This window comes from Triturus cristatus, chromosome 10 (genome assembly GCF_964204655.1).
Source record: "Triturus cristatus chromosome 10, aTriCri1.1, whole genome shotgun sequence".
NCBI classification, from domain to species: domain Eukaryota; kingdom Metazoa; phylum Chordata; class Amphibia; order Caudata; family Salamandridae; genus Triturus; species Triturus cristatus.
Window position 1 is genome coordinate 145,842,657 of NC_140593.1, and position 23,745 is coordinate 145,866,401.

General features: G+C 45.0%; 1 protein-coding gene across 3 annotated transcripts in view; it reads left to right on the plus strand.

Moving 5' to 3' along the window:
* ACP3 (acid phosphatase 3) overlaps nt 1-21,380 on the plus strand; it is a 319,800-nt gene extending 298,420 nt beyond the window's left edge. Inside the window, exons 10-11 of one of the 3 annotated variants that reach the window (XM_085630667.1) lie at nt 1,722-1,897; nt 17,555-18,949. In XM_085630667.1, coding sequence (XP_085486793.1) covers nt 1,722-1,897; nt 17,555-17,667 — 289 coding nt within the window. In that variant the 3' untranslated portion in view covers nt 17,668-18,949. Of the gene's footprint in view, nt 1-1,721; nt 1,898-10,948; nt 12,026-17,554; nt 18,950-20,908 lie in introns of those variants that run through there. The other 2 variants (XM_085630668.1, XM_085630666.1) reach the window with 2 other exon arrangements.
* Nucleotides 21,381-23,745: the final 2,365 nt, after the last annotated feature.

A 23,745-nucleotide genomic window follows, 5' to 3' on the forward strand; every position in this document is an offset into this window, starting at 1 on the left:
TTTTTAGGTCTCGCCTGACCCAGCGCATGCGCTGGTCTGGCGAGACTTATTGAGAGGGCTCCAAAAAGTGCTACCAGGCCAGCCTAGACCTACAGTGCATGTGCGCGGGCGCGCGTGCCGCGCTTTACCGCAATTACTTTCACTTTCGCGGCCGCTTTGATGTTTGATCATGATCCCGATCGCGATCACTTTAACTTTCGCTGCCGCACGGCCGCTTTGCATAGCCAATAGGTCTCGCTTTTGGGACCTTATAAGTATTTAGTTATGCAACTGTTGCATGGCTAAACACTTATAAGGTCCCAAAGGCAAGACCTATTGGCTATGCCAATGCTTGTATAACATGTTCCTAAACGTCGATGTTGTTTCTCAGTGGCGTCACTGATTCCATGAGAAAGACCTGTGGCAGGGTCGAAACACATTGGCTTATGAACTGAGATTAATAAAGAACATTGCATATTAGAGTGGAGTGCCTGCTGTTTTTCATATATGTAACAACTATTACCTGTTAATGGAACAGCATCCTCTCAACTGCATCTAATTACTGTGAGGACAACGTTTTTGGCGTCCGCAGACTTGCAGCCTTTGTCCTACACATCATATCTATGAAGACATGTATACCTGCCAATTGTACTTCAGCTTTTTCACTACATGTGCACAAAATGGATCCTTTCAACTTCATATACTTTTTACCAGTACACATTGGTTGTAGAAGTGGAGCCCTTCTACTAAAATTGCAGTTTGGGACTGAAAAAGCCCATTAGGTCTTTGTAGAACCCTGTCATAATGGTTCGGATTAAGATATATATGAATGGCTCCAGGGTCAGATGAGTCTACATGATCACCGCATTGCTTAAAACCTCAGGTATTTTATTGTATTGTAATTGCATTTGTAAAGTGCTTACTACCCCTGACGAGGCATCGAAGCAGGTTTGGCATCACCCTTATCCCTAAGATGCCACGTTGCATCGGACACTTACAACCCAGCGGCGGCTCCTCCGCTAAGGCAGAGGAATGTCGCTCCTCTGCTTTTCAGCAGTGCATAAAAGGAAAAATAAAATAATAATAATAATAATACAATGTTATTATAATTTTATTTTTCAGTGCGAGCCAGGTTAGGGCGGGCGGGGCTGGGCTGTCAAAGGAGAGGGAGGAGGAAATATGTGCACTTAAGTGCGCATGACGGTTTGGCCGGCCATCTTGTGCCGGCCAAATAGTTAGGTGCACTTAGCATGTTCTCCACCTGGCTGTATTGCAAAGCCTGGGTGGAGAACATGCGCAGGCTCCCACTCCCTGTCTGAGCGCCGAACCAGGCCACTCAGACCAATCATGACGCTGCTGTCATGCTGGCGACAGCAGCATCGTGATTGGCTTAGGGGAGCCTGTGAGCTTCCTGTTTCCGGGAGTCAGGAAGAGAAGTGGAGAAGAGAAGGCGGCCATGCGGAGGTAAGTGTTATGTATTTTTTTCACCCGCCGCGCCACTCCTGTTCTGTACCAGCCGTATGTTTGCTCTAACCTGCAACTGAAAGCATAAGGGACATCTGTTAACGTTCAGTGGTACTGCAGTGTTATGGTTTGAACTACAGCCTCTGAGGTGCATGTAATAATTATAACAATGGTGCTGTTGTTGATGTTCTCAATATCAACTAACAAGTGTGGTGAATTGTAGACCATGCTTTCAATGTGCTGCTTGCTAAAACCTTCTCCTCTTTCCTATGAACCAGGCAATATAGCATTGACATGTTTTATCGTAATGACACCGGGGCAGACCCTCATGCACTGCTTCTGCCAGACTGTGGATCACCCTGCATCCTCCAGCAGTTTTCCGACTTGGTGTCCCCAATTATTGTAAAAGACTGGAGGAAGGAGTGCGGTATTCAAGATGAAAGCAGTTCCACAGGTAGGCTCACAATGATTGTTCTTCCTTTTAGGTGTGCATTTTTGGGGTACCGCATAGTTGATCAAATTGCACTAATAATAATAATAATAAAAGTAATATGTATTTTATTGGGTGGCACTTTTGAGTAATTTGTGTCTTACAAATGTATTGGTATTTGTATAGTTCACTTCTTCCATTTGTACACCATAGCATTTTCGGAGTCTGTGCACCCGTTCAATATGGTTCTGGGATTTCCATTGAGCTTTTGTGTTTGGTTAGTAAAGACTGGTTTGTCTATTGTTAGTTAATAATGGTTCATCTTAGTTAATGTGGAAAATAAAAGGTGTCATATGCCCTAAGTGACCTTTTTATGGTTGGATGGAGCAGAATTGCCTCAGATTAAACTCAGGCAAAACGGAGTTGGTGCTTTTCGGTAACGACCCCAGCTTCTGGACCCCGGCATGGTGGCCGGACTCTCTTGGCCTCCTGCCCACCCCCAAGAAAAAAGCTAAAAATCTGGGTGTCTGGGTGGACTGCAAACTCAGTTTTAAAGACCAGATTAATGCGGTTGTCTCCTCCACCTCCTTTACGCTCAGAGCATGCAGAAAAATAATGCCTTACCTCCCTAAAGATAGTATTCAAACAGTCATCACCACCTTAGCCCTGTCAAAATTGGACTACTGTAACGGGCTCTACCTCACGCTGCAAGAAGGACTCCTGCATAAACTGCAGATCCTCCAGAATGCAGCAGCCCGGCTGATTAATAATATTCCTAAATATGCATCTATCTCAGCTGAGCTGACAAAGCTTCATTGGCTGCCTGTTAGGAAAAGGACTCAATTTAAGGCTCTGTGCCTGGTCCACAAGGCATTATATGGAGTAGGCCCTGAGTTTCTTAAGGAACAATTCTCCTGGTACCTGCCAAAAAGAGCATTACGCTCGTCAGAGGCTAAGTTTATTTCGGTACCCAGAGTCCACAAGGCTAGCTGGGGAGGAAAAAGTTTTGTTGTATGCGCAGCTAAGACCTGGAATGGTATGCCACTGCACCTCAGATCCACAGCTAATCTTCTCTCCTTTAGGAAGGCCTTGAAAACCTGGCTTTTCTCTGTCTGATCTTTATATTCGTTTCCGTCATGGCCTCCTCATGACTTCACATAGCGCCAGGACACCCTAGGGTAACAGCGCGCTCTACAAATAAAAATAACATAACATAACATATAGTGTACTGTGGGTGTGGGGGCATGTCCCGAGCGGCTGTGCCCTTTAATTCATTCCACGGAGGTTAACAGTTGTACATTGCATCAGCATACTGTTCTCTACACAGATATTATCTGAGATGCCCAATTGTGAGGTTGTGGTATGCTCAAGCTATGCTGGGTTGCTGCGACAGATACGCGTTTGGCTTAAAATTGTAACATTTCAGTGAGGATAGCCCTGACCAAATAAACAATGAACTGGTGGGATGGAGGTATCACCCTCCCGGACATTCAGAAGTATTACAGGGCAGTCCAATTGTCAACGGTTAATGACTTGGCCTTTTATTGCCGACATTGCGAATGGACAGATAGGTGATGAGTGACAGGAGATACACGCGGCACTACATGGAAGACAATCTTTAACTGCAATGGCCCCACACACAAAAGCAGTAATTAAGCTCTGGAAGGAAGTGACTAACTATCTAGGTTGAGGGATTAAACTCACACAGATGACCCCATTGTGGGCCGTGACACAGCTGAAGACATTGGGGAGTCTGCAGGGAATCAACACTTGGGACTTAATAGGCATCTCCTTAGTCAAAGGCCTGTGGGTGGGGGGAGACTTGGTGCTCCTCTTGGAACTAAAAACAGACTATAAGATGACTGACAGTGAAACTCAGAGATACCTGCAGGTCAGCTATGCCTTGGGGCTGATAGCAACCATACCGAAGGGTGAGGAACTGGAGGAATCCTCCCCACAGGACGATAGACTGCTGGTGGACTCAATTCCTAAATAAGCCATATCCCTGATATTCAAAATGATTCAACTGATACCCTACTCAAGCTATGGACACAGTGTGAGGGGGAAGTAGGAAAATTTGATGATGGGGAACGGGAGGAGGCATTGAGGGTCCCTGGAAAAATAGCGATAAAATCACGGTTCAGATTAGTTCAGTCCTGGATATTGCAACACTCCTACTACCCTAAAATCTCCTTAATAAAAATGGAGAGAACCATGCCAAGCCTGTGTCTGCGAGGATATGGTCAGGAAGGAACATTTTTCCATATTTGATGGACCTGTCCGGAGATCTAGACATTCTGGACACAACTCCCAAGATGCATGGAACAAACTGGGAGAACAGTTTCCAGCAAAGAGGCGAAGCAATATGTTTTAAATGTGTGTGGAGACTTGGATGCCCCAAGATATTGGAAAATATGGACAATTGTGGGCCTAAGTTTAGCCTAGAGGAAGATCACCAGATCATGGGTGGACCACACTAGACGTTGAAACTTGGAAAAAGATATGGATTAGCACATGCTCACCGAAAAAGTAACATATGAAAGCAGGGGTTGCCCAAAAAGTGGGAGAAAATCTGGCAGAATGAGCCAAAGAGGAGGGAGACTAATGCTGTCAGTGGGCGAATCCAGGAGGGGGAAGGAGCGGTATGGGCAAGTATGCTTATTGATGCAGCATTTGATCTCTGAGGTAGCAGAATTACTCAAACAGAAACTTTTAGACAAGAGTTACTCCCACAAGAATCATCTCTAGGGCAATTATTAGAGCATGGTTCTGCCCCCGGGAAGGTTTACTCACCCCCAGATCAAGAAATGAGTAACAGAACAGTGTGGTGATGGTCAGTACATTCTCCCCAGGTAGTAATGAAGTCAAGAACATTATTAACAGGCACTGCACCCTACTGACACGTTAAGAAACCCTGTCGTTTGCCTTTAAGAAAAATAAAAACATCAGAGATTATGTGGCAATGGCATATAAGGAACCCACCAACAAGAGTGACATCAGATCGTTATGGTGTCTCCCAGGTGTAATAAGGCACTACAAGTGTGTTGGTTTTGCAGTGTGCAAGTTCACTGGCATCACAAAATATCTGACCACGTACAACACGGTCTTTAACTTACGATCCTTTTCAAATTGTAATACAAGGAATGTTATTTATGTATTCCAATGTCCCTGTTTGCAACTGTACGTGGGACAGACTACACAAATGGTAAAGCAATGCATCGCACTACATAGACGCCATATAAGATTCCAGACGGAAGGTGCCCCTTTGGTACGACATTTCATGGAACAAGGCCAAACCAAGGAAGACATATATTGGCAGGTGATAAAGGTGATCTCCTTATCAAGTAGGGGAGGTGATATCTCAAAACTACTGAATATCACAGGATGCAAATGGATGAACCTCTTGGACAGTACCAAGAAGGGACTTAACGGCACTAATGACATGCAACGACAGTCCCTGGTGCAATTTTGGTGTACAAATGTACATATCATGATACATCTCGTGTTAATGTACATCGAAGAACAGGACTCATATTGGCTCAAATATTATTTAGGACACTCCTACAACATGTCTAACTGATGCTTGGGATAATTTCTGTTAGTATTTAGGCATATCAGCAACATGTGTAACTAGATGTTTGCGATTATTCGCAAAGTTACCATTACTAATTGACTGCTTTTGACTGAGATTGCCACATTGATGGGGATCCAGGTTCAGCCACCATAGACACTGTTGGTCAATCATTTTTTCAAGTAAGCATTTTTGGTACAGAGGTTAGCACTATATAGTTGGCTGCTTTGGAGAATAACATCTTGTTAGTTGTTGCGGGGCAGTTGCTCCCATGGGTTTCTTGTTCCTCCTAACCGGGTGCTAGCTTTACTAGAATTGGTGCAGCGCATTCTGACATTTGTGTTACGCTGACACAGACCCCCAAGATGGCTCCCGTTGAGTAGAGTTCTAGTATCCAGATTGAGAGGAACATAGGTAATGGGACAACGTCTGCTGCATCTTCATTACGCATCTGAGACGCAAGCGGTGCATTTGCAGCAAGGAGTACGGAGGTCTCCTGCTGATATGTTGGTTGAATGACATGCAGCCTGCATTTACTTTGGATGCTTGACTTTTTGGTTTATCTGTGAAGTTGAGGCACAGTTATTTGTGAGATTGTTCTCACATGATTATTTTATATAGAATTGCAGACACAGCGACTTGTAAGCACCTGTGGATTATCGGCAGTTCCTTGAGTACCCTCTGGAATACGTAAGCCAATCGTTTTTGGTGCGGCCTTGCCTTTACACGTATATAGGATTTGGGTGATAATGAGTAGCCTCTCATGAGTTATGCAGGCACTAGGGACGGTTTTGCGAAGAATGTGGTCTGCAGGCTCAAGTAGAATTTTATTTGATGCTCATTTGCATGTTTGAATAGATGTGAGTTACCTTACCACAGTGCACACTGGTGGTGAGTCTACGATTGTGTGGTTACCACCACCCTCAGGCAGTGGAGCCCCCCCCCCAAATGTTTGACACCTGTAATCAACAGAGAGGGCTTGCTAACTTTATGAAAGCTAACCTAAATACTTAAGGACCTGAAAGTGTATACAACCACTGGGGAATATACTGTTGTTTATGCTTTTACTATGTGAGCACTGTGTTGTCTGCACTACTGAATCACTTTTGCACACAAAGGGCCCGATTCACAGAACTAATCCGAGACTAAATCCTAACTTTATAACTTTTGGTATTCACAGAAGGCACTTACGATTTTTGGTATTCACAGAAGGCACTTACGATTTTTGGTATTCACAGAAATCACTTATGACTCCTAACTTTAAGTCCGCACTCAAGCTGGAATTTCCGCACCCGGGGCGGAAGTCCCGCATTTGGGCCGGAATCTCCGCACCCGGGCCAGAATTTCTGCCTCCGGGCTGGAATATCTACATTTGGGCCTGATGATCATTTTCATCAATGCTAAACACCTGTCCAAGTGCCTACCATCTCCCACCATGCTCCAGCTGAAACACTGCAGCCCAACAGCCAATCCCAGCCCTGCAGCACATATGCAAACTGAGCAAACACACACACATCTTCCACCATGTAGCTGAATGTGTTTATTGCTCTGCCCCTTGCCATGCGACAAGAAGGCTTGAGGAGGAGAAGGAGGAGTAGAGTAGAGAGGATATTCAGACAGAGGATAAACCTACTAAGGTGTCAGGGCCAGATACCGTTTCCCTCCAGATGTCATGGAGATGGTATGTGAGTGGGAGAAGGAACTTGACTCTGTGATCTGCAGCTCCCATGCCATCCCAGCATATCTCAAGATACTTTCTGCTCTCCATTTCTTTGCAACGGGGTCATTCCAAAGGGTCTCCAGTGATCTTGTGGGCATCTCTCAGGCAAGCCAGTCGCGGTTCTTAGATCAGTTACTGAGCTACATCAATTCAAGAGGCCACTTCCACATACGAATGCCGCATACACTGGACATGAGACAAAGGGCAGCTAGAGATTTCTGTCCCATTTCTCGCTTCCCACGTGTGTTGGGTGAAATGGATTGTGCCCATGTGGCCCTTCAGCCAACCCGCCGCATTGCACACATCTTCTGCAACAGACACCAATGGCATTCCATCAATGTGCAGGCTGTCTGTGATGCCAGTGGGAGATTCATTGATGTGCATGCAGTGTTTCCAGGCAGTACCCATGACAGCTTTGTATTCCGCATGTCACCTCTTGCCTGGCGGATGGCTGCGGGAGAATTTGGCAACATGTGGCTACTGGGTAAGTACCAAGCACTAAAAATGAGGGATATCTGTAAATGAAATGTATGAATGCCACCTTACATTAACAACCATTGTACAATTAGAATCATCAAGCGACACACACGGTTTCAACAGACACTTCATGTACTAAAGTATAGATCATGTTCTGTGTAAATTAAAGAGGGAAATGTAACCAATTGCCCTTTCTTCCCTCCTCAGACGATGCTGGGTATGCACTCTCCCCACAACTCCTCACACCTTACAGACATCCAACCACTGTACCTCAGCGAGGTACAATAGCACACACATACGAACTGGAGCCATCATAGAGCGCGCTTTTGGTCTGTTTAAGTCACGATTCAGATGTCTTGACCGTACAGAGGGTGTGCTGATGTACACCCCTGAAGTTGTGTGCAAGATCATATTGGCCTGTTGTGTTTTCACACTATAGCTTTAACGCATGGCTTACACATACCTCTTGTACCTCGGCTAGCTCTGAATCCAGGAAAGCAGGCCATTGCACATAACAGAGGTCAGGGTATTCAAGTCTGTGATCAGCTGGTTTCCACGTTTTTCACATGAGCAACCTGTTGTGTCATGGACAAAATGTGGTTTGCAGTCTGTTGTCAATGATGAAAGTTGGATAATCATGACTCAGTCCAAAAATTCTATCCTGAGACTACTTTGCAAACCACACCAACTGCATGTAAACCACAGCTGTTGACAGGAGTTCAAAGATTGACCTGCATCAGGTCATGTGCCCATGTCAGCAATCAGTGTAGTGGATGTCCCTAAGAAATCTATTGACTCAGAGGAAAAGATGTATATGTTCTGAGAGACCTTCCTGGACCTTATGAGAATGGGTGTCAGAATCACAAAAGGGCCTAACTATTGCATCGTCAAAGTTTTTGCCCCCAACAGATTTGACTCCCCCATAGTGAGTGACGATGTTCTGGGTGAATCTGGCACTATGTGACTGGGATACACAGCACTGCTTCCACCCAATTATCCATAACACAACAGACAACTCATGTGTGGAGCACTAAATATAGACTACATGTGCCATAATGCAAAGGAGGAGAAAACTAAACTGGGGCGTGATGTTGTGCCAGCACCCACCCTTGTCCCAGCCAAAATCTCATTAAATGGTCTTTTCTACCTTTTGTTGCATGTATATGAATTTCTCTTACACTGTCATTTCATGTTCCCACGATACAGAACAATAGGATAGCAGAGGATTTGATCTGTGATGATGGATGAATCAAATTGAACACAAAATGGCTGTCAAATACTTCCTGTGATGTATTTCCTGTCTAACACTTCCTGTATGTCATTTGTATGTAAGAATGGGTTCCGGTCCGTTTTCGCAACTTCCGGCACACCGGCGTAATATCCGATTGCGGAGCGTACGCCTCGTATGTGGACCCTAGTCTCCACTTTGAAACCTATGCTCCGCAATCAGAGAGTACGTATTTAGGCCCGAAGCTCCGAAAACGGACCAGAACAAATTCTTACATACAGGAAATGACATACAGGAAGTGATAGACAGGAAATACATCACAGGAAGTTGTTCTCGGCCATTTTTTGTTCATTCTGAGTCATCCACTCTCACAGATCAGATCCTCTGCCATCCTGCTGCTCATTTCAACCTTATTTCACCCAAAATTGCTGAGGGTTATGAGGAGAAAGCACCCCCTTTCACAGAAAGGGAATTAGACATCTTAGCTGGGGGTGCTAAGCAAATATCCTCAGCTTTATGGGAGGCTGGAGGACCAGCTGAGCAATGCAGCAGGCCACACTATGGTCCAACATTGGTGAGCGCTGCAGTTCAATGGTCGTATACACCAGGAAGGCCAGGGCATGCCGCAAACGCTGGGAGGACCTAAAACGCTGGCCCCAGCACAAGGCCGAGGAGCTACTCAGCCAGTCTTCACAGCACCATGTGCATCATCCCAACCTCTCGCCAATGTACAGGAGGGTCCGGCATGCAGCTTGGCCGACCCTCCATGCTAAGCTGGAGGAGCATGAGCAGCAGAGACCTGGAAAATGCATTGTATGCAATATGTGTCTGGAAGTATGATGTGAGTGAAGACAGAGCTGTACCATCATGTGTCCCATGCCCCCATTTACCTATTCTGTGTCTTTGCAGCAGTTACCATGAAGCAAAAGGCTCACTGTAGCACTTTGACTGTACAGGCCAGAGTGCATTCTGGGAGTGGTAGTTTTAAGATGACAACTGGGAAATTGAGCCGCACAAGTGCATTGGTACAGAAATTTGTGAGGGAATATCAAAAGGTTAGACTCACAACTTACCAAACATAAGAGCCCAGACCCTATATGGATGTGTGACCCCCAATCGGCATTTGTGTTGTCTCATACAAAGATATACAGCAGATGACATTTGTCCGGAAGTAAAAGTGCAAAGACACCATATCACAGGCCCATTCCATTAACATCTGGACTCTCTCTGATCTCATTTTGAAGACTGGATTTGGAAACTGCCATGTAGCAGTGACAGGACACACATATCACAAGAATGTTGAGGATTGATCAGTACAGATGTGTAAACCACCAAAATTTTAGTGAGATGTCCATGTCCGACTCAAAGCAGGAGATGACTAAGGGCGGGCAGAGAACTCCGCTCTGCCAGTGGAGTGTGCAGAGCTTTGCCTACTACGCGCTCTCCTGAGATCGCGGAGTTTAGGCAAAACTACGACTCTTCAGCGGAGCGGAATCAGCCAGCCCCCCACCTGCTAAAAATAGGCTCCCTGCCTCCCCCTCTTGAAAAACAATTTGAATAATAATTAAAGAAGAAAAAAAACAATTTACCCTACTGTGGCGTCTCTGGGCTGCCCTTCTCTTCCTCGCCGTGGTCTATCTCCTGCAAACCCCTACGTTGGACATAGGTCTTGCGAGAACTGCGCATGCGCACGTGTGCACGCAAGCGCAGTTCTCGCCTGATGGACGCCCAACGTAGGAGTTTGAAGGAGACAGAACACGGTGAGGAAGAGGAGGGCAGCCTAGCGACACCACAGTAGAGGTAAGTGTATTTTTTCTTCTTTAATTCTTATTCAAATTCTTTTGTTAGGGAGGGGAGGGGAGCGGAGTTTTTTACAACTGTGGAACTCTGCGTATTGGCACTATGCCAGCTTCGCTCCGAGTTAGAGATGACAGTGAACATACACCTAATTTAAGCTCCTAATCACTGACAACTGTATAGTGTGATCAGAGGAGAACAAAGTCTACCCTTGGCTCATATAGGTATGTGTGTTGTTCTGACGTGTACAGCCACCACATCATGATTTGTCTTACATTTCAGTGGGCTTAGCTGGCCAAAAGGACCAACAGCAGGACCCGGTTCAGAGCAAGACATCTTTGGTGGGCTGGCGGCCACGACCTCAGTCCACAAGTGAGGAAGAAGAGGATGCATCAGGAGGCAGGGGGATTGCTCCCACCCGGACTGAGAAGGAAGACACCTCTGGTGCTACGGTTCGGGTGGAGGCTGAGGACATTGAAAGAGGGGGGAAAGAACTGGACACCTCTGGCCAGGGGTGGGATATCGACTCTGCCCTGGACCATTCACCACTTACTTTTGGCGAGGTGTCCCCGGGGCAGGCCACTGCACAACCTGGGCCTGCCATCAGCCCCTCCCTATCTCTAGAGGCCCCCATTTCATCGGGGCCTCCAGCGGCATCCTCTGCAACCAGTCCCCCTCATCGTGGCTGCCAGGCAGACACCAACATTGACTTCCAAACCCCTCCCCATCTTGTTACAGCTGTGGCTGTACCATCGGACTTGATTAGGACATGTGAGGGTCAGCAAGACATGGCCTGTCACATCAAGCTGCAGATATGTACCGAACTCCGCATTATGCAAGAGGAAAATTCAAGAGCTCTGGCCACCCTCACTCGAGAGCTCTGGCCACCCTTTCTCCGAGTGTCAATTCCCTGACTGCAGCCATGTTATCTGTCCATTCCCAAACCCCCTCCCACACCACTGCCAATGTCTCCCCCTGTCCGTTGTGCCACACTTTTTCACCCCCTTCTCCTCATGTGTCCCAATCCCGTGTGGTGCCTGGTCCTGCACCGGCCAGCCAGGAGCCTGCATCAGACTCAGAGGATCTGGACATTGTACAAATACAGGATGACCTGAAGGACACTTGATCTGTCTGACAGATTTTTCTAATTTTGAAAATTGTTTACTTTGCTCATTGTACATAGACTGGTTCCCCGGACGCTCCCAAATGTGTTATATTTATATTGCCCCACCCCAATCAAAGTTCCCTTATCCTTCTGTAGTAAGAACGTCATTTGTTTTCCTTTCTCCTATCAAACGGACTGTTGTTTTTTTTCTAATCCCCAACTTTTTTTTATATAAAACTTTATTTTGAATCATACTGTCTCTATCTTGTTTAACTTCATTGTGCATGTCTTGTACATATATGGACATATATTTTGGGAGTCATCTGCTCTGCACATGAGAGCTTGTGCAATGATGGGGTTACACTTGTACATGTGTCATGCACACACATACATCCTCACATCTCTAGGCCACCACAATTGGAAAACAGTTGCCTATCAAGATATAATACACAACATAGTCTTGACTTGTGATGAGATTTTTTTTTATTTACACATATTCACACTGGTCAAAAAGGTTTGGATGTGATCAATGGGGATCATGCTTTCGACTTCGCAAATTTGGAGGTGAGGATCGCTGTGAAGGATTATGTCTGGGTTGTCGCCGAGGTGCAGGTGGATGTGGTGCATGGGCCTGTACAGGGTGAAGTTCATGTGCAGGGGCGGATGGTGTCTGTACAGTTGGTGTTTGTGCGAGGACAGGGGCTGGTTGTGCAAGTATTGGTGGTGCCTGTTCAGGGGGTGGTGGTGGATGTGCGGGTTGGGGGAGTGCCTGTTCAGGGGGTGGTGGTGGATATGCAGATTGGGGGAGTGCCTATTCCTGGGGTGGTGGTGAATGTGTGGGTTGGGGGAGTGCCTGTTTAGAGGGTGATGGTGGATGTGCAGGTGGTGGGAGAGCCTGTTCAGGGGGCGGTGGCGGTTGTGTACCCTTGCTGAGGTCCTGTACAGTTTGTGGTACAGGTGTGTGAGTGTGATATGCTGCAGGCAGATGTGATAGCTCCCTTCCCTGCGTTGACCGTGATGGAAGATTTTGGATCACTTTCATCATACCCACCATCATCTTCATGGCCAACTTCATGAACTTTCTTCCCTTTGGATGGATATCATGTCTCTGATATTCTTGGACATGCCTTGCCAAGATCTATCCATCCTATCCAAAACATGGGTCAGTCTGTCCACCACCTGAGGGATTTGGCGCATGTCCTGCAGGGCCTCAGACATGTCTGACAGGGTAGCCCCTACGGCATGGATATCCTTCCTAACATCTGCCCGCTGTTGGAAGGAATGTATGACGTTACAATGCAAACATTTACAACGCATGCCTTTACAACGCAGTTTTACATCGCAACATCCTTTACAATGCATTATTTTACATCGCATGCCATTACATAGCATTTTCAGAAACTACCTTTACAATGCATACCATTACATCGCATTTAAGGTAAGTGTTGTATAGTATAGGGGTAATAATTACTATTCTAACTCCAGTGAGTGAAACAGTAGGGTAAGTGTTGCTCCCACTGTCCACCATGACCAGATGCAGGCCCTGTCCGCAGGGTTCGGCCATGGATAAAACCATCAGATTCAAAAGCAGGTGGGAATGTGGCAGGTGGAAGCCTGTTGACAGGAGAATGGTGCCTAGAGGATGCCTACACCACAAAGGGGTGGTACTTCCTTCAGATGGTTGAGAGAATGCCTGTGATACACTGTATAGGGAGGTGTGTGTAGGGGAACCACCACGTCTCTCCTGGATGTGAGGGAGTGATGTCTGTGTTGGGGTGCGTGTGAGCTGTGGCTAGTTAGCTATATGCTGGGGACAGGCAGTCTTTCATTTTGGAGGAGGCTGAGGCACTTTGCTGAGCGGAGGGTGTGAGGCCTTGCAAAATTTGAACGATGTGAGATTCTGTCCATGGCATCAGAATCATCATCCTCTGAGAGGATGAACAGATAGTCGCCATCATCGTCAAATCCTTCCGCCGCCTCAGGTATTTCCTCCTCCTCCTCCTCTTGCGCAGTACTTGCAGCCAACATTACTGCCTGCAGGAGCAGGCGATTTTCCCCTTTGATTGCCCGTTGCCCAACATTGGTGGAAAGTCCATCGTCATCATCACCTGGAACACAGAGGTTGCAACAGGATATGTAATTAACCTAGTATAAGATGTAGTGCAACACAAGGGTTGGTTCTCCTGTACTTTGCATCCACAGATGAAGCACATGTGACCTGGCTTGGGTACCCTTACAAGTGATTGCTCGCACCATAGCACTGAGGTGTTTAATGGAGATGTACATTGTACAAGCAAACTCACCAGATCCAGCCACAGCTTTGTGTCCCTTTGCGATCCCCCCTGATGTCAACAACTATGGAACCGTATGCCCGAAAATCTCCGCATGAAACCCACACTCCTCCCTTTCAGGAAACAACTCAAGACTCTTCTGTTTAGGAAAGCCCTGGGCACAGCATAACACCCCTCCAAGTGTTGCGTTTGTAACTGCTGGTTGGGTTCTTCATATCAGACACCCCTATGGTAGGCCAAGGGCAGGGTGCATTGTAAGTATAAGGTAGGACATGTCCTGGTGTGTGTGGCATATCCTAATAGGGAATTACAGCCATTTTCGTTTTTCACTATTGCAAGGCTACCTGTTCCTCATAGGCCAGACTGGGCAGTTTGATTATAACATCTTATAATCCTAACTGACTGAGGGAACTAGGTAGAAAATCGAGTTTAGTATGCTTGAACTCAGAATGATAAAATACATTGTTTAGTGAAGTTGGTTTTAACATTCTGTGTTTGAAAATACCACTTTTAGATAGTAGGTATTTTCTTGCCTAACCATCCAAGCCTGCCTCTGCTAGGTTGTGTATTCCTTGTCTGGAGTTTGAGTGACAGGGGCTGGGGGATTCCAGGAGATAGGGTGAGTCAGCACAGGGATAAATAGAGAGATCTGCATGTAGATGGGTGGAAGGAGTTGCACCTGGGACCTGAATGGGGCTGTGCCTTCCCTCCACAATGCTGGCTCCACCTCCTGTGGTGCGTCTGATATCCCTGGCCTACACTATGAAAGGAAAGAAGGAGTCTTGTCAACAAAGTGCTCCAGGACTGACCAGAACTGGTTTGGACTAGGCAAAGGCCTCTCTGCCTTCAGAAAACAAAGAGAAAATTAATATAAAAGGGGGGAACCAGACCCCAGACCTTTAGATCACTTTGGGAAACAAGAAGAACCTTTGCTGAGGAGAGGAACCAGAGAAACTGAGGAAGAGACTATCCCTAGCTGAGTGCTGTTTGGGGGATTGCCCTGCAGTGGTTGCCTGACTGCCAAAGAAAGGAGAAAGGTCTTTGTGCTACTTTCAAATCAACTTGTGAAGGATCTCCAAGGGCTTGAGATAGAGCTTGCCTCCTGCTGAAGTCTCAGGGACAACAGACTTCACCCACCAGCTCCCCAAGAGTTCTTTTGAAGTGCCTGCTGTTGTGTTGGGCCTTCTGAGGGACTGCGTGTCGCAAGGAGCTGGAAGCGCGACTCACGAAGAAGAAGCGTGTCGCCGCCGCAGCCGCTGTCGTTGCATCACTGAAGAAGGGTGTCGCCGCTTCGCTTCGCATCGCAGAAGCGCCCCGCATCTACGGAGAAGAGTGTCACCATCACATCAGACGCCGTCGCATCCTCGGAGAAGCGTGTCGCCGCTGCAGCCGCTGTCGTCGCATCACTGAAGAAGGGTGTCGCCGCTGCATCTGTCGCATCACCTCGCCGAAGCGTCTCGCATCACCGGAGAAGAGTGTCGCCGTCGCATCAGACGACGTCGCATCACCGGAGAAGCGTGTCGCACGCAGGGCCAGTCGCGGCTCAGAAGAATAGTTGAGTCGCCGCACGGCCGTCGGGCATGCACGCATCGTGTCGCATCAAGAAGAAGACGCCATTTTGTTTCATTGCACCGGATCTTCATCGCATCACGGCGTCGCGGGCCGCATCGCCGCAGAAGCGCAGTAAGAAACTGACGCATCACCTCCCCACGCCGAGAAGAACCGACGCATCCCCTACGCATCAGTAGGGACCCGACGCATCACCGTTCTTGTGTGTAAGGAACCGACGCATCACCTTCCCGTTATGCATCCAAAGGTACATTGAACTTAAAGTGTCGCATTTACCATCCTAAGAGAACTAAGCTATTTCTACCATTTTTAAAGTACAGTATTGTGGATTTTTGTCATTTGTGGTCTTGTGATAAGTTTATATAAAGAATACTTATTTTTTATATAAAACCTGTGTGGTGTTCATCTGTAGTGTTGTCACTGGATTACTGTATGTGTTCACAAATGCTTTACACACTGCCTCTGAGATAAGCCTGTCTGCTCGTGCCAAGCTACCAAGGGGGTGAGCAGGGGTTATTTTAGGAGCGTACCCCCTTAACCTGACTAGAAGCAAGGGTCCCTATTTGGTCAAAGGTACCTACCTCTGCCAACTAGAGACCCCCATTTCTAACAAGGCCCAAATGTGGATATTCCGTCCCGAAGACGAAGATTCCGGCCCGAGTGCGGACGTAAAGTTAGGAGTTGTAAGGGCCTTCTGTGAAAACCAAAAATCATAAATGCCATCTGTGAATACTGATGGTCTTAAAGTTAGGATTTTGTCTCAGATTAGTTCTGTGAATCGGGCCCAAAATCTATATTTGTTTGTATATGTATGAATATAATTTATATATGACGGAGATTCTGTTTGTCCAGCGCATTATTTATTGATTAATCATGGATCACTATCTATTGTTAACTCATGAATCATTACTGATTGTTCATTACTTAATGTTCATTAAGTTCTCAATTAAGTTGGTACTGAATATGGTTAAGTAAATTGCAGAGCCTTCATACCTTGGGGTGAATACTCTGGTTCTGAATAAGTCCCATGTGACTTTTTGTATAGATTGATATACATTTCATCTCTGAGGCAGTTAGAATTTGGTTCATTATTGTATTGTCTTCAATGAAAAGATGTATTAAATGGTAGCATTTGCTTTGACGTATACCTGGAGAATTGTCTGATGCGATGGGCTAGACCCTTCCGCAGTTGCTCCCAGTGCCTCCTTCGTAGAAATAAGGCACATCAGTTCTTCTTTACATTTGTCTTCGAACCTCAAAAATGACGTCTGTGCAGACATCCGGGCACCCAGACATCTTTATTGATCTGCCTGTTTTCCTCTTAACTTCAAGAAGTTTGAGAACACAGCTAGAATTAAGTCAAATGTAGACATGATAGTAACAGACAGTAGTTTACACCTTGCCTCCACATGCACTGTTCCACTGATATGTTTAGATCAATGCAATGCAGTGGGAGAGGTGTGGCGCAGTGTCCAGAGCGGCTAACTCTGGAGCGTGGGGCTCACAGTTCGATCCCTGGCAGCAGCTCATCACCATGTGATTCTGGGCAATAGTTCACTTAATCTCCCCGATGGCCCCCAGTGCCTCGAAACCTTAAGGGGTGATTTGTTTGTGCTTTACAAATATGGATTATTATTTATTAATGCACAGCATGGTGCTACAAGGAGATAAAGAGAGGACATGAAAGAATGACAGTATAATAGCTGGCTTAAGATTCTGGTTGGACCAGTTCGTTTAAAGTTCTGCAAAGAGAAATGTTGCCAGGCGTGCACTAAGAAAGTTTGACGTTTGTTTCTATAAAGATAATATGATAAACTATTCATTTGTTTTTCCTAACTGCCCAATAACCTAGATCTACTCAAAGATCATGCTGAAAAGTCAGACACAACTACTTCCTGAGTTGTATTGTATTTATACTTTCAGGTACAATAGCAGGTTTGGCGTTCGCAGCAAGCTTGATGGGACTCATTAACATCCTACTGCTGTTCATCCTATGCTGTCGTAAGAATCCGCGAACTGCCTATCAAGACGTTTGATGCCAGTGGCATGAAAATGTGGTATGAAACCTCAGAAGGGAAACTACATTGCATCCTCTTCGAAGGGACACGCACGGTGTATTTCTTGAAGTATCTCAGATTGACGTATAAGGACCATCAGATGAATTGTTCTGTTAGTTACGTGAACTTTGTGCCAACATCTGATTTGGCTGTTCTCGCCAATGTACATTTCACAAAAAAACTAATCTCAATTAATTTTTAATTTCATCTTCGTTGGCATAATTTGTAACAAGACCAACCACGGAATTGGAGAAAGACCTGTCTCCACTGTCTCCAGATCATTCTGTTTGGGAGACTTTCTTGTACAGTGCTCCCATTTTAGCCCTTTCCTTCAGCACCAATTTACACAATGATATTTTTTTACTTTGTAAACAGTTTTTTTCACTGGACATTGCATTACAAGAAACAGACTCTCGCCTTTGTACTCCGGGGACATCCTAAACATGAGTGAGGGTAAGTCTCTACGCTATCAGAGCTCTACTCGCTTGAGTTCCATCTCGCTGAGGCCCAGGCCTGAATGTAACTTAAATAAAGTGACAAAAATGCCTGAAAATGCACCATTCATCTCAACATAGGGGGATTGCTGTGTCCAGCGGACATGCCCAGCTACCCAATGTCCTCCAGTGGCTGACAGGACACCTGCCACCAAATCCTCACTTGGCAATCTAGCTAAAAGTGTCCTGGAAGATTGCATCAGCAAAAGACGTAAGGACTAAACCCATAACTATCAGCATTATGAAAGCATTATGAGGCCAATGGAAGATGGCATGCAGTGCAGCACAAAAACAAAAAACTAGATTAAAATAACATTAACATAGTAGATACAAGTAGTTTTTACTGTATATCACAACTAGAGTAATTATATGCTGAGTAAAAAATGGGGAAAGGAAAACACCCACTGTTACACCCACAAAAAGATACTTTCCCCAGACAATCACCAGAGGAAAAACCCTGCTCGTCGGGCCATTATTCATGATTTTCACCACAGCTTGAGCCACAAGGAAAAGATGTAACTTCACAGATGCATACAATTAGACCTTCTTCCCTATGCTGCTTTTATACAATTCTGGTGGAGGACAAGAACTATTCTTAAAAATGAAGTGCATGTCTCATATCTTGTTCAGAAAAAAGCACACAAATATCCTCGCGTTTACTGGAAAAATCACAATTTGTTTGCAATTTTGATTGTATTGTACAAATGACCCCCTTTTTATTTTATACAAAAAGGTTTTATGTAATTAAAATGGTTTATTAAACCTGAGCAGTGTGCTTAAATTATCTAATAATTTTGAGATTATCATGTCCTTCACAAAGAGAATCTATGAGACTTTTTATTTGTGTATTTATTTATTCATGTGTTTATTAGTGGATTAATAATTGCAGATCCTCAGAAAACACGACAGGGAATTGCTTCGAATTGTATTAAAATCACGATCTAGGACCTGAATGGGCAGGACTTCTTGCCCTATTGGTACTACAAAAAATGAGCTTGGGACCACTTCCTGAATTACTGGATCCGCTACCAAGTTAATGCTCTAATGTGCCCCACATATGGAGGGAGCATGCAGAACAGAAACAAGAGTCTTCTACCAAAGACAGGTGAAATGGTTCTGCCTGTGCAGCTACCAGCAGCTGAATGTTGTGTTTATAATTTGTACTGCCCTGAGGAGGTGGACATACAGGCCAACCATAAGGCAGGTTGACCTCTCCCTCACTGTGTCAGAGGTCACATGGCGGGAAAAGGCATCAGATGCAGACAAATTGCCCTAAGTGTTCGTTTTAAAACTGATGCAAAGTTGGGAATATGGGTTCTGAGGTAGGTATATCAGCTTTTTCAGAATGTGACCTCCATTACAACAGCCAGGACTAACCTAGTACTCCTATCTTGTAATAGCTCCAGTCTTAGGATAAGAGGGCCCGATTAACAGAACTAATCTGAGACAAAATCCTAACTTTATGACTTTCGGTATCCACAGAAGGCACTTACAAGTTTTGGTATTCACAGAAGGCACTTACGATTTTTGGTATTTTACAGAAATCACTTACTACTCCTAACTTTACGTCCGCACTCGGGACGGAATTTCCGCACCTAGAGCGGAAGTCCCACATTTGGACCGTAATCTCCGCACCCGGGCCGGAATTTACACCTCCGGACAGAATATCTGCATTTGGGCCTGATGATCATTTTCATCAATGCTAAATACCTGTCCAAGTGCCTACCCTCCCCCACCATGCTCCAGTTGAAACACTGTATCCCAACAGCCAATCCCAGCCCTGCAGCACATATGAAAGCTGAGCAAACACACACAAATCTTCTAACATGTCGCTGAATGTGTTTGTTGCTCTGACCCTTGCCATGCGGCTAGACTACTTGAGGAGGAGAAGGAGGAGAGTAGAGAGGATATTCAGACAAAGGATAAACCTATTTGGGATGTCCAGCCAAGATTTGAGGGCTGGATACCGTTTCACTCCAGCAGCCATCTTGGAGATGGTATGTGAGTGGGGGCAGGAACTTGACTCTGTGACCTGCAGCTCCCATGCCATCCCACCATATCTTAAGCTAATTTCTGCTCTCCATTTCTTTGTGATTAGTTCTGTGAATCGGGCCCAGTGTTTCCAACCAACTTTAGATAACCATAAATTTAAAAAAGGATTACAAAAATAGCTGAATTCTGAGGGACTCCACAAAGGAGAGGGCATCAACTAGTAATTCTTCAGCCGTTGCTTTCGAATAAATAAGATGAGCAAGCACCAAAGAATGCCCTTATATTCCAAATATTTCCTGGCATGTAGAAAACAGTTTTATGGTGTACGGTAACTTTGGTCAATATTAGGTCAAATTACATCACTAAAGCACTAATTCTGGAATTCTGAATGCAATCTGCAGATACACTAAGGTAATTGCTGTATTTACACCTGATGAAAAAAATCCTTTTACACACAAACAATTGCACGCAATGATTACGTACAAATAGGCAGGTGTAACTCACATGCAAGGGACTGGGAGTAAGCAGAACAACGCATGGTTTGCCTTGTGAGTTTATTAACACCCACAAACATGTCGGTTTGTGAGTATGAACGTTGTTTATTCTTTATGCTTCTAAAATTGCTTGAAATCGAACATGCGCTAACATTACTGAAGATGTACTGTCTTCCATTTTGAAAAGACACTGTACCACTCCACGTAATCAATGTTGTTGTTATTATTTCTTGGCTGTAGCTAAAGAATTACAAGGTTCACATTAGAAGACGGTGAACGTTCCCAGAGGCTTCCCACCGCGCTGTACCTTATCAAGGACATCTCAAGTGTCTCCAAGTTTCCCTTATACAATGTGTCAATTATAATGCATGAATAAACTGTGAGAACTCAATGCAATAGCTTGATGAGAGAATACTCAAATGTATTCTTTAGTAAAATGTTTCTTCTTGCTTGTTCCTCGTTGGTGCAGAACCACTTACATGCTTAGTAATGTATGAATTCCTTTGTCTGAAGCCCTATAAAAGGATGTACCTTTCCTCTGTAATAAAAAAAACATTCCCCACTTTGCAAGGCGAATCTATGCTGGATTTGGCATTGAACTTTACTGAGTTCTTTGTACCTATGTGCTGTATTCTTTATTGCCAACCATTCTTATGATAAAGTTCATGTATGTTGCTTAGTAATTATTTATGTAAACTCTTTCAAATCTTGACCCGTGTCTCTCATTCTTACTGAGATTGCCACCACTCCTATTATCAATTTGAGATCATCAGAATTAGAGGCGAGTCTAATCAGGGAGTACCAAAATCTGTTGTAATGACTACATCACTCCTGGTCCAAATTGTTGGCATGCACTTGGTAAGAATTATGAGAAACAGATTTGCGCGTCAATAGACATGGTAGCAGAGCTGATGGTTCTGATTGGATCCAATCATTACTAGTTAAACCCAATTGGCTATACAACTGATAACTGTCCCTCCATTGTTCAGGCAGTTTTCCCCTGAGATTAAAACTGACCAGTCCCAACCTGATCCAGGTGGCTGGATAAAGGTGACATGAGTAGTCAGTCAGTCAAAAGTACTTTATTCGACAGCCAAGAGCCATAAAAGCGTACAATATTATAAAAATACACATTCCATCAAAATACATTACAATAAAGTCGTCCCGCAGTACAGTCACAGTATTCATATTAAAAAACCTTTAAAAAACTATATAATATAAAGTGCACTGTGCTAGAATAGTGGACCAAGTCCATAGGTAATATCCCATTTAAAAATGCAAGGTATTGGTTAAAAAAAGAAGACATATTTGAACCAGCAAGCAACACAGGATTGCTATTACAGCGATAGTCTGGTCCTATATCTAATGGCCCTGACTAGATAACTTGCGACCCCAAATCAAACCATAGGTGAGGGTAGCATTTGTAGATAGAACAGGGCTGGCTTCACGTGGGCAAACTGAAAATCTCTAAGTAAAGGAAGAATGTGCTGCCTGCGCAGAGACTCATAGTAAGCACAGTAGAACATTAGGTGCAAGGTATCTTGTTCCGAGAAGTTATCACAAGGACAAGGTTTTAATGATTCAGGTTTGGAATATCCTCTCTGGAACGCCAGCAGCCAGGGAACCATATTTAAGCAGAATCTTGTCAAAACAAAGCGATGTTATGGGTTTGTTGACATAAGATAAATATGGTTGTAGCTGTGGGCCTAGGCTCAATGTAACGTAACTTCTCACCAAAGGTTTAACTAACTCGTCCTCCTCCCTGAGGCATTTCCGCCTATCCACAAACTGCCGTTTAAAATCTTTGATCGCGGTCTTGCCCAGGGGCCTCGGGGTCAAAAACAATTCTGGACAACCAAGACATTTTGTCTCTTCCTTTATGTATTTCAGCCAAGAGATGTGAAGGGCTCTCTCTTTAGCACAGTACAATCCGAAATTATAAGTTGGTTGAAATTTGGGGAAGGTTCTGAGCCATCGTAACGATGGGGCAACTGCGATCTGATCTGAAATATACCCCATCCCCAATTCTTCATGCAAACAGTAACCAGGAGTAGCTACAGGGACCCCAAGAAGTTTGCGCATAAAATTATTCTCCGCCACTTGTATGCTCTTCACGTACTTGTAGCCCCAAATATCACATCCATACGTAGCCATGGGAATACATTTTGTGTTATAGACTTTCAAAAGTGCAGGGAGGGATTTTGACCCTAGTCTTTTTGCGAAGTCCAGAGTGGCCCCTGTCGCTCTAGCTAGAACGTTCTTTTTAAGTGTTCGTTGCGCACACCATGTACCTTGGTCATCAAGAGTACCCCTAAGTATGGGAATGTGGGTACCTTAGTTAATTCATCCCCATTACAATAAGATTTGGCCTTGGCCGCCTTTCGAGGGCCTATGGACATTGCATGGGATTTCTTAAAATTCATGATTAAATCTAGTGAATTCATAAAATCTATAAAACAATTTAAAAGTTGTTGCAAGCCCCTTGCAGTTCTAGACAATAAGACCACGTCGTCGGCATACAGCAATGCGGGGATCATTTTGGTGCCGGCCCTAGGTATCTCCTTGCAGCATGATATTAAGGTGTCCCCCAATTTATTAATGTATAGGGTAAATAGCAGGGGAGCCAAAATGCATCCCTGCCGGACCCCCCTTCCTACTGGCCAATAATCTCTCAAGCTGCCGTCTTCATTAAATCGTACCGCGGTCGTGGTGTTAGCATGTGCAGTATGCAGGAAGGAGATCAGTTCTACATCTAGCCCTATATCACGAAGGATCAACCACAGCTTAGACCTATTGACAAGATCAAAAGCTGAGGTTAGATCCATGAAGGCCAGATGCAGAACACCTCCCTTGGCAACGGTGTACTTCCCGATCACCAAATGGACATTCAGGCATTGATCTAGTGTCCCTTTCCCCTGCCTGAATCCATATTGGCGATTGGAAATAACATTTGCTTGATCAAGCCAGGCTGTGAGATGATCCAGAACTACCTTACCCATAATTTTAGACGTAGAATCTAAAAGCAAAATTGGCCTATAACATGCCGGATCGTCACGGGGGCCTATTTTAAAAATAGG